The following is a 12,878-nucleotide window of genomic DNA, read 5'->3' on the forward strand; positions in this document are numbered from 1 at the left end:
CGGGAGGGAAAAACATATGAAAACAAACAAAATAGAAAAATAAAAATTACAAGAAAAGAAAATTGATATTGTCCGATCTTTGAAAGCAAAACAAAAAATGAGACAACAATTGCAATCCAACAAAATGGAAAAATGACATTATTTAATGGCATAAGATATAATTCTATGAATTAAATCTGTCAACTTAACTGTAACTTACTCTAGGATTTCATCCCGCATGGCTGGTTTTGTTCCAAAAATAATGTATTAACACTGTTGTTTTGCACCTATAAAAAAAGAAGATCGTCATTATATCTGATGGAGCGAACAAAAAATTACATACCGTTGATATTTTTAGAAGAGCAAGCACGTAAATTTAATAATAACAAATTAACAATGAAATTGAAAACATGAAGCCATGAAATCCACTAACATATACAAAGTCAAGGTAAAGGATGAATCTATATATATATATATATATATATATAGTGGTGTATTGGTGCATTATGTTTAATGCTGAAAAACCTATTGAAATTCCTTAAATGGAGCGTTTTCAGTTTCAAAATTAATTCTGATATGTAATAAAGAACAATTTTAGTGGAAGGTGATTAATTGCATTTAAAGACTTTTTGAACTATTAAAATAAGATAAATGGAGAAATAAAGAGAAAAAAGTCAAAAAAAGGAGAAAAAAGATAATTGAGTTTCTTGGCCAAAGAAAAGTGTCAAGTCAGCATTCTTTTTCCCTCCTTTATATATAGATATATAGATATTAAATTTTGGACGTATATAATATATATTGAATACTCTTTATCAAGAAATATTTTTACTTCTTCCAAGTCTGGACACCATTGGAAAAATTTCTCACTTCGCCATTTACTCCAACAAATGCAAGTTGACACCATCTCCATCCTCCATGTCTTCCGATTGGTTAATTTTAACTTTCCGCTGACACGAATTCTTTTAGGCTTCTCTAATCTGGCCCCAAAAAGGCAAAGGAACATACTCCATATTTCTTTTGAAGTCCTTAAACTTTATTTTCATGACATAGTTCTCGTCCTCTTAATCCTTTTTTATTTATGGCTGAAATGAGCTTAAATAGAACGGCATGGACAGTGAAGATTTATATTGCCGACCACAACCTGCTTGAGTTTGAGCCATAGTTGTTATAAGCCTAAAAATCTTCAAGAAAGTTGTGTATAGGGAGAGCCAGTCCCTTCTAATTTTGAAAGTATTCCGATGGTCTTTTTCCTTTCTCCTAATTGTTACCCTTCACCGTATCTTTTTTCTTTCTTTTATGTCTTTTTCCTTTTTCATATTTTCTTATTTTTCTGTGTACCAAATAAAAGTGTTAACGTATATTACACAACATTGGATATAAATTTCTGGAATTTGCCTATAGTGCCATAATAAGAATTCTATATGTTAGCATAGTGTGATTATATGGTGTTTTTTCACAAGCAAGTTTGTGCTAATTAATACTAAGAGGATGGTAAAGTTTTGGTAAGAAATCTTTTGCTAGACCAGTTTTTCTTCCTACTTGATTCTAACAATTTTATGTTTGACGTCTCATCTCCGATCATAATTGTGTACATTAAAATAGTATTTATTAATTACATGCATAAGGGCTTGAACATTTTGTAACGATTTAAAGAATGTCCACACAATATAGGGAACATTTTAAACTCTTTGGCTTCCTAGCAGATATTACATTGACTTGCATAAACTAATTTATTTTGTAGGCAATATTTCTGGAGAAAATGCAAGCATATTATTCAAGGGGTTGACTGAACAGTGAAGCATTTGGTAGAAAAAGGAAAATTGAAGCAATTGAATCAACATTTGGTGCACCAACCTTAATTGTTATATTTTCTTCCAGAAAACTCCATGTAATGAATCTTTCTCGAGAGGTTTGGAACCTTAAGTACAGTGGTCGGGGAGTGGTCTGTGTACAACGGGAAAAGAGATCGTACGTAAAACAGAAGACGAAAGTGCTATTTCTTGGCCATTGGATCGATAAGGATGTGATATCTTCACGAAGAAGCTACTTTTTGCAGCATCTCAAAAATAGTTTCTACATTTTCTCAATTTTTTTTTTTTACTTTTAAAAGCTTTAACAAAACCCCTTAACTTTGAAAAAAAAGTACTTTGGCAACAAAATTATAATAATAATAATAGTTTTGGCCAAACATGCTATTTATTTACTTGCAAAAATCTATCAAGTGGAATGTTTGGCATGCTGGGCTAGCTCAACCCGACCCGTTATTTAGTAGGATTGGGCTAGGATTTTCTAACCCATTTAAGAATGAGATTTTTTAGCCAAGCCCAAGTAAGCATGTGGCTCGTGAGGTTTGATTGATGCTAGATTTGGTTGGCCTGTGGGCCTAATAAAAACATATAATTAAAAATATAAAAATTAAAGTTTCCTAAGCTTATCATATTAATAGATCAAGTCTTAAAATTTATGTATTGCAAGGATTATTCTAGAAAATATCTCGATCTTTCAGTGATAGCGCGTGATATACTTAGTATTCCTATTACTAATATAGCATCGCAATTAACATTCAATTAGTGGGCATGTTCTCACCAAGTATATAAGTTGCACCCTCATGAAACTGTCCAAACACTTGTTACTACTCGAATTGGTTGCACGACTTTTTTCAAACTCAAATTGGTATTATTTTTATGTGAATTTGAATATTATTAGTTTTTGAAATTTAGTTATGTTTAATATTTAACTAATTATTGACATTATGAATTATAGATATAGATGACAAATGAAGATGTTAAGACAAACCTGTCACAATCGGATTTAAATTTATTTCAAGAAGGTGATGTGTTAGTGTTGAATATGTCATAAGCGCCACAGATATTTTCTTCAATAGTTTATTTTGAGTTTTTACTTTTAATGAATGAAATATTACCATTTCTTTTCTAGTATTTATTATGATATATTAGAACACTATCAAAAGTTATTAAGTTTATAGGATATTTTTGTCTATAAGATATTTTTGACTCGTAAATATTTTTACTTTTGTTTTTTTAGGTTAGAACTTCAATTTAATAATATAAAAATTATATTAAAAATAATAATTGACCAGCCCATGAGGCCCACGATCATTGTATGACTGGGCTAAGATGATTATTTTAACAAAGAGATTTTTTCTTTCTTATACCATATATGAAACTTTATTACCAAAAAAGCATAGTTTCTAATTTACTTCCACATTTTTTCTACAGTTATTATACCAATCATTAAATACGAATTAATAGTAGCTGAATCTTCCTAATTTGTCGAGCTAAAATTCATGAACAGAATCTTCTAAAAAGATTTGGCGTAAATCAGATCAAATCATATCACGGAAATCCTTTATCTTCAATTTATAATTAAATTTTGTTCTTTGATATTCTCACAATCGCTACAAATCAAAATCTCAGTTCGTCGAAATCAGAAGCTCAATTTCAAATTGTAGAAATCAGTTCTGCAAATCTCAGTTTGTCGACTTTTTTCTTCAATCCACTAATAAAAAAAGCGACAAAATATTCAACAAATTCAAGTCAAATTGTAGAAATCAATTCTGCCGATTCTCTGTTCTTCATCTTTTTTTCTTAATCCAAAAAATTAAAAAAACGGCAAAATATTGAACAATACCTCAGTAACGACACGCAATCATGTCCAAAATCCCAATCATGCTACATTTTAATGGCAATTGGGATAGCTATGACAGATTTAGAGATTTTCAAGTTGATGGCATTGTGCTTAATGAGGATGCAAGTTACACTATGTTGATTTCTACAATTGCAGAGCAATTAATGATTGATACTTCGGAAAAAATTATAGAACAAATACATTGTGAATGAGAATTGTCCTCCAATTGAGATTAGGAACAATATGGGGGTTAGTGTGTATATGGAGACAAAAAGGAGAATAAAAACTTAGGATCGTATCCGTCACTCATAAGTGTACGAGATTTCAATATGGAATTGACTATTACAAATGAGAACACAAGTGCAGGTTTGTTATGTTTCAAATTCTATGGAAGTCTGATTTTACGATAATATCTATAAAATTCCTACATTTATCTACAAATCAGTTTTAGGATGTATAAAGCAATATTGTTTTCATACTTATCAACAAAATTACTACATTTATACTACAATTAAGCTACAAATCATGTTGAAAAAAAATTGACTACAAAAATTTCTATTCACCTACGATTTATCTACAAAGATTCTACAAAATTGTATATGACATTGTTTATCTTTATTTTCATGCAGGTTCGTCTGGGACAATACAGTTACTTGATATGCCAGCCTCTCCCGTCATAAAGGAATATCAAAGTGAAATAATAACCGAAGGTACACAAAGTGTTATCGAAGAAGGACAGTGTATCAAGACAAGCAAACAATTGCAACTGCAATGAGGCACTATTCTGTCATGCACAAGTTCCAATTCAGGGTTAAAAGATCTAGCCACAGATGGTATGAAGATATTAATTGTGAAAAGACCTTTATAAACAATATTTTCCTTGTGATATGTGGATGAAAAGTAGTTATATTGTATAGTGTATTACTTTATGTTAAAACAGTCATTTTGTTAAATCTACATTGATAACATGTATTATAAATGTATTTTTTTGTAGCTACTGGCTCATATGCGTTGCAGAAAACTGTAATTGGCACTTCAAGGCAGCATCGATTAATGATTCTGCAATGTTCAAGATCACGAGTTTCAATCGACAACACACATGCACCTTAATGGACGATACATTCATATGGCGCAAACGTACTGCAGTTGTAGTTGGTAGCATGGTCATGCCAAAGTATTGTGATCCTAAGACAGTTTACACACCAAAGGACATACAAACTGACATGTTTTCCCAACACTGAGTGAACCTAAGCTACATGCAAGTATGGAGGGCAAAGGAAAAGGCTTTACAGTTATTGAGAGGTCATCCGGCTGACTCATACAACAAATTACCAAAATATTTTTATATTCTTGAGAAGACGTATCCTGGTTCAGTTGTTAAATTAAAGAAGACAACAGATGAATGCTTATTATACGCATTTGTTGCTCTTTGTACATCAATAAGTAGTTGAGAATATTATAGACCAGTAGTAGTGGTTGATGGGACATTCTTAAAGATAGCCTACAGGGGGATTATGCTGACAGCAAGCACAATGGATGCAACAGGTAAAATTGTAGTTATTTTGTAGGCAGTTTATAAATTGTAGATATATTGTAGATATTTTGTATATGTATATTGTAGTTTATATGTATTTGTGTTTTCATATGCATTTTCAAATCTGCCAGTTAATTATTTTTTTACTAATAATATAGGTACAATATTGCCTTTGGCATATGCTGTGGTTGATTCGGAAAACGACGCATCGTGGAAGTAGTTTTTTGAGCAATTCAAGCAAGCATATGGTGAAAGAACTTCAATGTGTGTTGTTTCAGATAGGAATGAGAGTATCCTGAAGGCAACATCAATTGTCTATCCGGGCGTGCCACACTACTCTTGCGTGTGGCATATTTGGACAAATATAAGGGCAAAGTTCAAGAAGGGTCATCTACAATTAAATGAATTGTACTTTGCTACAGCAGGGTCATACACTTTGGATGAATTTAATGAAAGGATGTCGAAGATTGAAGAGATAGACCCGCGTGTTAAATCATATCTCTATGATATTTGCTATCATAGATGGTCAAGAGTACATGCAACGGTGAATAGAACTTGGACTATGACATCAAACATTGTCGAGTCGTTAAATGTTGTAACAAAAGATGCAAGAGAGCTGCCAATATTTAACCTATTAGAGTATATGAGGACACTTCTTGAACGTTGGACGAAAGAGAAGTTATTGAAGGCAAATGGTACTTTCACATACCTTGGGTACAAATTCAACAAAGAATTAGAGAAAAACAGTACATTATCTCAGAAACTTAGGGTAAGATCTGTTTATTTGGTGCAGAAAATTAATTAATTAATATACATTATTTCCAGATTGTAGATAAATTGTAGACAAATTGTAGTTAATTTGTAGATTGTAGATAATTTGTAGATATAATTGTAGATAAATTGTAGATAATCTATTTTTATGATTGTAAATATTTTTCTTTCTGTTTGTTATGTAATTGTAGGTGAGGGCTTCAACATAATCATATCCATACTGTGATAGATGGTGTGAAGCGGTACATTGTGTGTCTTGAAAGTAAGAAATGTAGTTGTGGCCAGTTCCAACTTGATGAACTTCCATGTCTGCATGCTTTGGCAGCTCTAAGGCACATGAATGAAACTTATGAAAACTATTGCTCTCCGTATTATACAAGGGAGAGTCTGCTGCGTACATATGAAATACCAGTAAATCCCCTTCCTGATGAAAGTAAATGGAATGTGCCACAACATATATCTAATGAAGTAGTAAATCCACCTACGGGAGAGAAAAAGCAGTCAGAAAGACCACAAAAAGAAAGATACAAAACATATGATGAACTAAAGTCAAAGAAGTACAAGGTGTCATGTGGCAACTGTGGATGTGAAGGGCATAACAAAAGATCTTGCAAGAATGCACTCAAAAAGAAATAAATATCGTGTAGTTAGAATAATATTTCAAACTAATTGTTAGTGTGTTTAAGTTAACAGAATTTTGTGTGTAATCGTTTAAGTTTTGAAAGATCATAATGTAGTTATCTTCAATTTGTTTCTGTGTTTGTTAACATATTTTTCTGTATTGTGTCAATCATCTACCTCCATTTTTTACATTTTGTACATAGCAGTTAATATTTATTATCTACAATATAACTACAAGTTAAAAAAATTAATGTAACTTGAACTGACAATTATATACAGAAAGTAAATACAACTGGAGGTATTCCCTACAAATTATATACATATCAACTATAAAATTATATACAATCTCAACATTCAGTGTTTCTAGATTGTGGATAATTTGAAGTTTTTTTTGTAGATAATTTGTATTCTAACAACATAATAACTACTTTTAATATAATGAAGAACAAGTGCTATAAATATTAAACAATTGGAGATAAAACCACCAAGTTATTTTCAAGTGAACTGCTAAACTGGATAGAAATTAACAAAACAAAAGGTCTGCTACAATAAAAATACAAAAGAAATATTCAGAAAGTTTTGTACTATACTTCTCCTACAAACTAGCATCAACTAAATTACATAGACATGACACTACTTCTTCTTTCTCTGGACTCTTGTTTTCTCATTCAATGAAGGTGCACCCTTCCTCCTTGCTAGTATGCCTGTAACCTCACTTTCACTGATTGACCCATCTTCCTGCTTCTTTGTAGCATAGTCCCATAGGAGCGCTCGATAGCGTCTATGATGTTGGTCAATATCAGAAAGGTCTTCTGCAGGAATTGACAAATCTCCAAGGCTAACATACTCCGCAAATGCAACAACAAATACACCACAATCGCTGCAGAAACACAATTTTTTTTAAATATTTACCAAATAATTAGAAATAAAAAAAGAATTAAATGCATAGAAAGAGAGAATAGATCTTTTACAGTGATCCTTCATTTTGTTGTGGAATCTCTGCAACCATCCACTGAATGTTAAGAGGGTCGGTAACATGTTTCTCGATGTATGCCTTTGTATTCATGAAGTTAATGTCCTTACGCTTCCCATAAAAATCAGTGCATGATAAATGCAAAGGGATAATAACAGAAAACTTTTTGACACGGGATTCAACAACATGATGGTTGTGTGAAGAGACCATGGAATCATACGCATAAAGTTGTCTGTATGCAATGTCGAAAAAGACCAACACCCAATGGATTTTTTCTTTAATATTGACGGGCATGATGACATAGTCAACTTCATCCCATGCAACATTGGCAAGTAGTCTATACCCCAAAATATATTCTGCAACAACATCTTGGGGTTTAACAACCGAATACTTCTCTTGTGGAGGTGAATTTATGAACTTTTCATAAATTTGTTCTATCCAGGTCTTGAACACACAATCCGTTGTGGTAAACCTGGTCTTGTTATTGGGGCCATACTTGCCTCTTTTCCTCAAGTAATACATTATTACATTAATGTGCTGCACCCAAAAATAGTTGGCATATAAACAGCAACTCAACTTCAAATAATCTACATGAAACCTACATTATAACTGCAATTAACTACAAAAACAGAAACAAAAAATATCTACAATGATGTCTAAAAACAGCTCTACAATTTAAACAAATTTACCTACAGTTTACCTACAGTAAATGTACAATTTACCTACAGTTTAAGTACCTAATCTAAAAATAACTACAATTTACCTACAGTTACTGAGCAAACACGTAACACAACATCTACAATCATGTCTACATTATATCTACATTTTAGACTACAATTAATCTTGTAATGTTCTACATAAACTACAAAATAACTACAATTACACTACAAACAGTAAATACAACAATAAAACAATTCTGTCCACAAAATACATATAGAATTTATACTATAAATAATCTTCAAATATGATACATAACATGAAACCTAAATATTAATTACACTACATACAAGAAAGACAACATTTACAATCATGTCTATATCATATCTACACTTTATACTACAAGTCATCTTCATATATTATCTACAAAATAGAAGACAAAATATCTACAAATCATATCTTGGGAATAGACTCCTTGATACTTACCGAGTCATTGAGGACTTGTCCGGGGTGAGCCAGCGAAAAGAATCATTCCTTATTATCAACCTTTTCCACTCCAAGGCTTAATTTGGTTATCCTTTATGGAAAACAGAGCCTTCCTCATGTAACAACAAATAAATGACAAAAACAATTGTAGATTGAATTAGATATGTAAAAGATAAATGCTGAAATGAAAGTGTCAAATTATGCATTCATACCTCTTTGAACCTTTGTCGCTAGACTGGTATAACCACTTGTTGAAGTTTTCTAAAACATCCGGATCTACATTTTCACTAATAATAGCAGTAAAAGAGTGCTTGAGGTAGAAAATTTTAGGTCCAACCGAGCTCCTGCCCCCATAACTATATAGAGGGATAAATGGTGATCGGGCATGCTTTCCCGGATGCCTTGTTCTCCCCGGATGCATAGGTGTTGCATCATCTTGTATGGGCTCGCCAAACATAACCAATTGGGATAAGTTGTCAGGAAACTCAAAATCATCTAGTGTGACCCCATTCTTCTCAACTCCCGATCCTTCTAAATCACCTAGATCTACATACTATGCATCTGTACCTTCATTGTCATGTTCCTCAATGACCTGTTCTGACTGAGATGCTACTGTCACTCCGTGAATTGGGGACTGTGCATTGATATCTTTCGTAACTGTAACACAATTCATATCAATTTTAACAAGAATGTTAAAATTTATAAACAACAAGAAAATATCTCTGAGTGACAGTATGATACCTGCTTTGTCTTCATCAGCTGCAACTTGAAAATATGTATCTAAATCACCATGTGCTGGAAGATTTTCTTGACCAACTGCACCTTCAACATGTTCTGTTTTATAATTAAAAATGGTAAATAATATTGGATAATGGTGGCTTGAAAGGTGTAGCATATGTGTAGCAAAATTGTAGATACTTTGTGGATAAGTGTAGATATGTTAATTATACACTGACACAAATTGTAGATATTTTGTAGGTATTTTGTAGATACCTATTTTGCTGGTGCTTTCCTGCACTTGTTCCCCAATATTGAACTGAAAATGCTGATTGTTCAAGTCTTTTTGTTGAACTGCCAGCAAACTGAATGTTTTATGTTTGTTTGTATATATATTTTTTCATTGTCTAAATTGTTTTGCTATAAAAATAAAAGTCAGATCTTACCTTTGCATCATCTTGCACATTTCTAATGTTTATCATTTGCAAAACAGACTGCACATAATCATTTATAAACACTCGAAGGCTATCGAGTTCTACAAAGACAGCTTTCCTAAAATCTTCAAGCTTTCTATCAACCTACAAGTTACAATATAGTAAGTTGTTAACTTCATAATATGTCCTAACATACAATGCAAAAACATATGCAATTATATAAAGATATATATTAGAATTTACAAATTTGTAGATATTTGGTAGACAGTTTATGAAATATAGATATAATGTAGATAAAATGTAGATATATTGTAGTTTATAGTATTAACTGCTCAATTCCTTTTTCTAATTTACTGATTTTCTCAACAATAGACTCCTTGTCCTCTTCTCCATCTGTTTTTTTTGGGTTCCAACGTAGGAGGATCAGCATTGGGAACCTCAGATGTTTGTTCACCTTCTTGAACTTTATACTCAAATTTATCGGGCAAAATAAGCACTACAATCTCTTCTCTAAATTCAACTATATTGGTAAACTGAATGAGGAAAAATAAATTAGTTTGATCAAGGCAGAAAATGTAGAATACTTGTAGATATGTTGAAGGTAAATGTATAATCGTAATAAAAGAAACTATACCTTTATCCACTCAGGCTTTATCATCTTCTCTTCAAAGGCAGCTAACCAAATCTGCCCCTTAGCAGCTGACCATCTTAGTATGCGAGGTATTGAGTTAGAACACCTTGTATCTAGATCAGTGATGACAGTTGAGCAACACTCATAAAGCCATACTTGCAATGCTAGTGAGCATCCCCGTATGAGATAAGAATGTACATACGGATTTAGTCTGTGCCTAACAGATTCCATCATCTGGGTGAAAGATTTAATACCCCATGGGTATGACTCATACTGCCTAGATTCTACCAAATAGAACCTAAAGTGATCTACAAAAGAAACATGATCTTTGTCCGAAGGACAAATGAAAAATTCTAAAAGATAAAGGATGCACAACTTCACCGCATCCTCATCGTTTACCCAGGATCTAGTGATTACTATCTGTTTCAAATAAGACTTCTCCCCTCTTAATTTGTTAGGAAAATAACTGCTCATTATTTTGCTAACATAAGTGGGAGTATAACCAAAATCAGTAACCTGGGTAACACATCTTAGACCAGTAATTAATGCAAACTCATGCAATCCAAAATTTAATGTTTCACCCTTTAACTGTACAGAAAAATATGATTCATTGGATTTGGTCAATTCATACTTCATCAGAAGATGAATGACTTGGTTTTGCATGCATATGGTGGGAAGAGACAGTAAGTATCCAAAACACGTCTTTTTGAAAAGATTCAAACCATTTAAGGATAGAAGCTCTTTAATCTGGCTAGGAATACTAGGATCACACAAAGTGTAGAATCTAAGCACCCCATAATCAACATTATGTGGGGCAAAAAACTGTCCATTCTGCACAAATAATAAATTAATTCACATTAATAAAATGCATAAAAAGGATAAATTCATCTACATTATATCTACAACATAACTACAAATGATTACATAATATCTACAATTTAAAGCATTTTCTACAAAAAGGCAGCAACAAAAGATAACTACAATTCTGCTTCAAATATTACAAGTTACCTAACAGTATAACTACAAAAAAACTACAAAATATCTAAAACTATAAAAACAAAACATCACAATTACAAATAATCTTCAAAATTAAGACAATTAATCTACACTTGTCTAAAACACGTAGAACACAGATTTAACCATCCTAAACCAAACAAAAAAATTAGAAACGAAAATAATAAATGTTTACCTTCGCCAATGATTGGTTCCGAACAATTTTAGGGTGTTTTTTTGAATGTTTCTTCATTTTTAGATTTTTCGAACCAGGAGACACCTTTGCTTTCTTTCCTGTTCGAAGATTAGGGACCTCTTCTACAAAGTCGTTGTCTACAGAAATTTCTTTTCCTTTTCGTTTGACTTGTTTGACTGGTGTAGAAGTTTCTCCAGCATCTACATCGTGTTATTGTTTGGCTCTCATCTCGGCTCTGATTTTTCGGGGAGAGGAACTATGAGTAGTCTCTACAATTGCATGTGAAGATTTGCCTTGCTTTTTGGGTGATTTTGGGGATAAAACACCCAAATCAAAGGAGGGTATATCAGCTATTGCTGATTTTTTAGGACTCTTTTTCGAAGCTTTGTTGTCCTTCATTGATGAACTTCAACTGGAGTAAAATGGGGAACCAATTTGTTTGAAGGGTTTCTTTAATTTTCTGTGATTTTAGAGGGAGATTAGGTGGTTTCAGAAGATGGAAAATGGTAAAAAAAACGTGGGTACGGGGCTGAAGGGTTAGGAGAGAGAAAGTAAGGGATGAGTGGAGATACTGGAATTAAACGAAAATCCTTTAATTAAGGAGTAAAAAATATCTCATTAATTATACCCTTAATTAATTATGGTATAGAAATGGTAATTTGATATACTAAGTGTAATTAAGTCAAATCTTAAACATTGAGGGTAAAAAGGTTTCCTATGTGGAATAGGAATGTAAAAATTCCTTTAACAAATAACCTGTCATATTTATTGTTTACTTTTTCTAACTAGTATACATAAATTATACATATATTATATATGGATTATACATATTTTATACATATGCTAGCTATATTTAATTTAAGCAGTTGTGTAGGCGACTACTTAAGTTAAATTTTCTTTTAAATAAGGATTAGTTACCCTCCTGTAGCAAAAGGCTGATACCTTATTTATTTTAAATAAATATCCTTTTAAAAAATTATATTCCATAGTTACCTTCTGATTTTTATAGCCATATATCTATTTATGATCACCTCCTACCCTTAAGCTATAAAATAAGCTTTGTATTATTTTTCTCTCTCATATCTGTGAGCACGTGATTTTTGTTTTCGCACGACAATCGCTCCAAAAAGAAATAAAAAAAATATAATTGGCCCTGCTGTACAATTTCGGATTTCTGTGCGGCACCTTGTTGATTTATTTGTGACTTTGGCCTATTTTTATTTATTTACTTTATTAAA

The 12,878-nt window shown here is 32.0% G+C and overlaps 1 protein-coding gene across 1 annotated transcript; it reads right to left on the reverse strand.

Annotated features, from left to right (window-relative positions):
- Positions 1–7,186: 7,186 nt before the first annotated feature.
- On the reverse strand, positions 7,187–11,697 carry LOC142180706 (uncharacterized). The gene is made up of 10 exons (XM_075252762.1): positions 11,641–11,697; positions 10,455–11,282; positions 10,258–10,353; positions 9,833–9,964; positions 9,663–9,714; positions 9,411–9,503; positions 9,237–9,326; positions 8,220–8,226; positions 7,525–8,124; positions 7,187–7,433 (listed from the first exon to the last, which is right to left on the reverse strand). Exons 1-10 carry the CDS (start codon positions 11,695–11,697, stop codon positions 7,187–7,189), a joined length of 2,202 nt encoding a protein of 733 aa, XP_075108863.1.
- Between the last annotated feature and the right edge of the window lie 1,181 nt (positions 11,698–12,878).

Source organism: Nicotiana tabacum, chromosome 5 (assembly GCF_000715075.1).
Source record: "Nicotiana tabacum cultivar K326 chromosome 5, ASM71507v2, whole genome shotgun sequence".
NCBI lineage: Eukaryota > Viridiplantae > Streptophyta > Magnoliopsida > Solanales > Solanaceae > Nicotiana > Nicotiana tabacum.

Coding starts and splice junctions, on each gene's coding strand:
- LOC142180706 (XM_075252762.1), bottom strand. CDS start 11,697: ATGAAGAAACATTCAAAAAAACACCCTAAAATTGTTCGGAACCAATCA. Junction 11,283..11,640: donor GGAACCAATCATTGGCGAAG/GTAAACATTTAT, acceptor TTATTTGTGCAG/AATGGACAGTTTTTTGCCCC. Junction 9,715..9,832: donor ATGTGCAAGATGATGCAAAG/GTAAGATCTGAC, acceptor TTGAACAATCAG/CATTTTCAGTTCAATATTGG.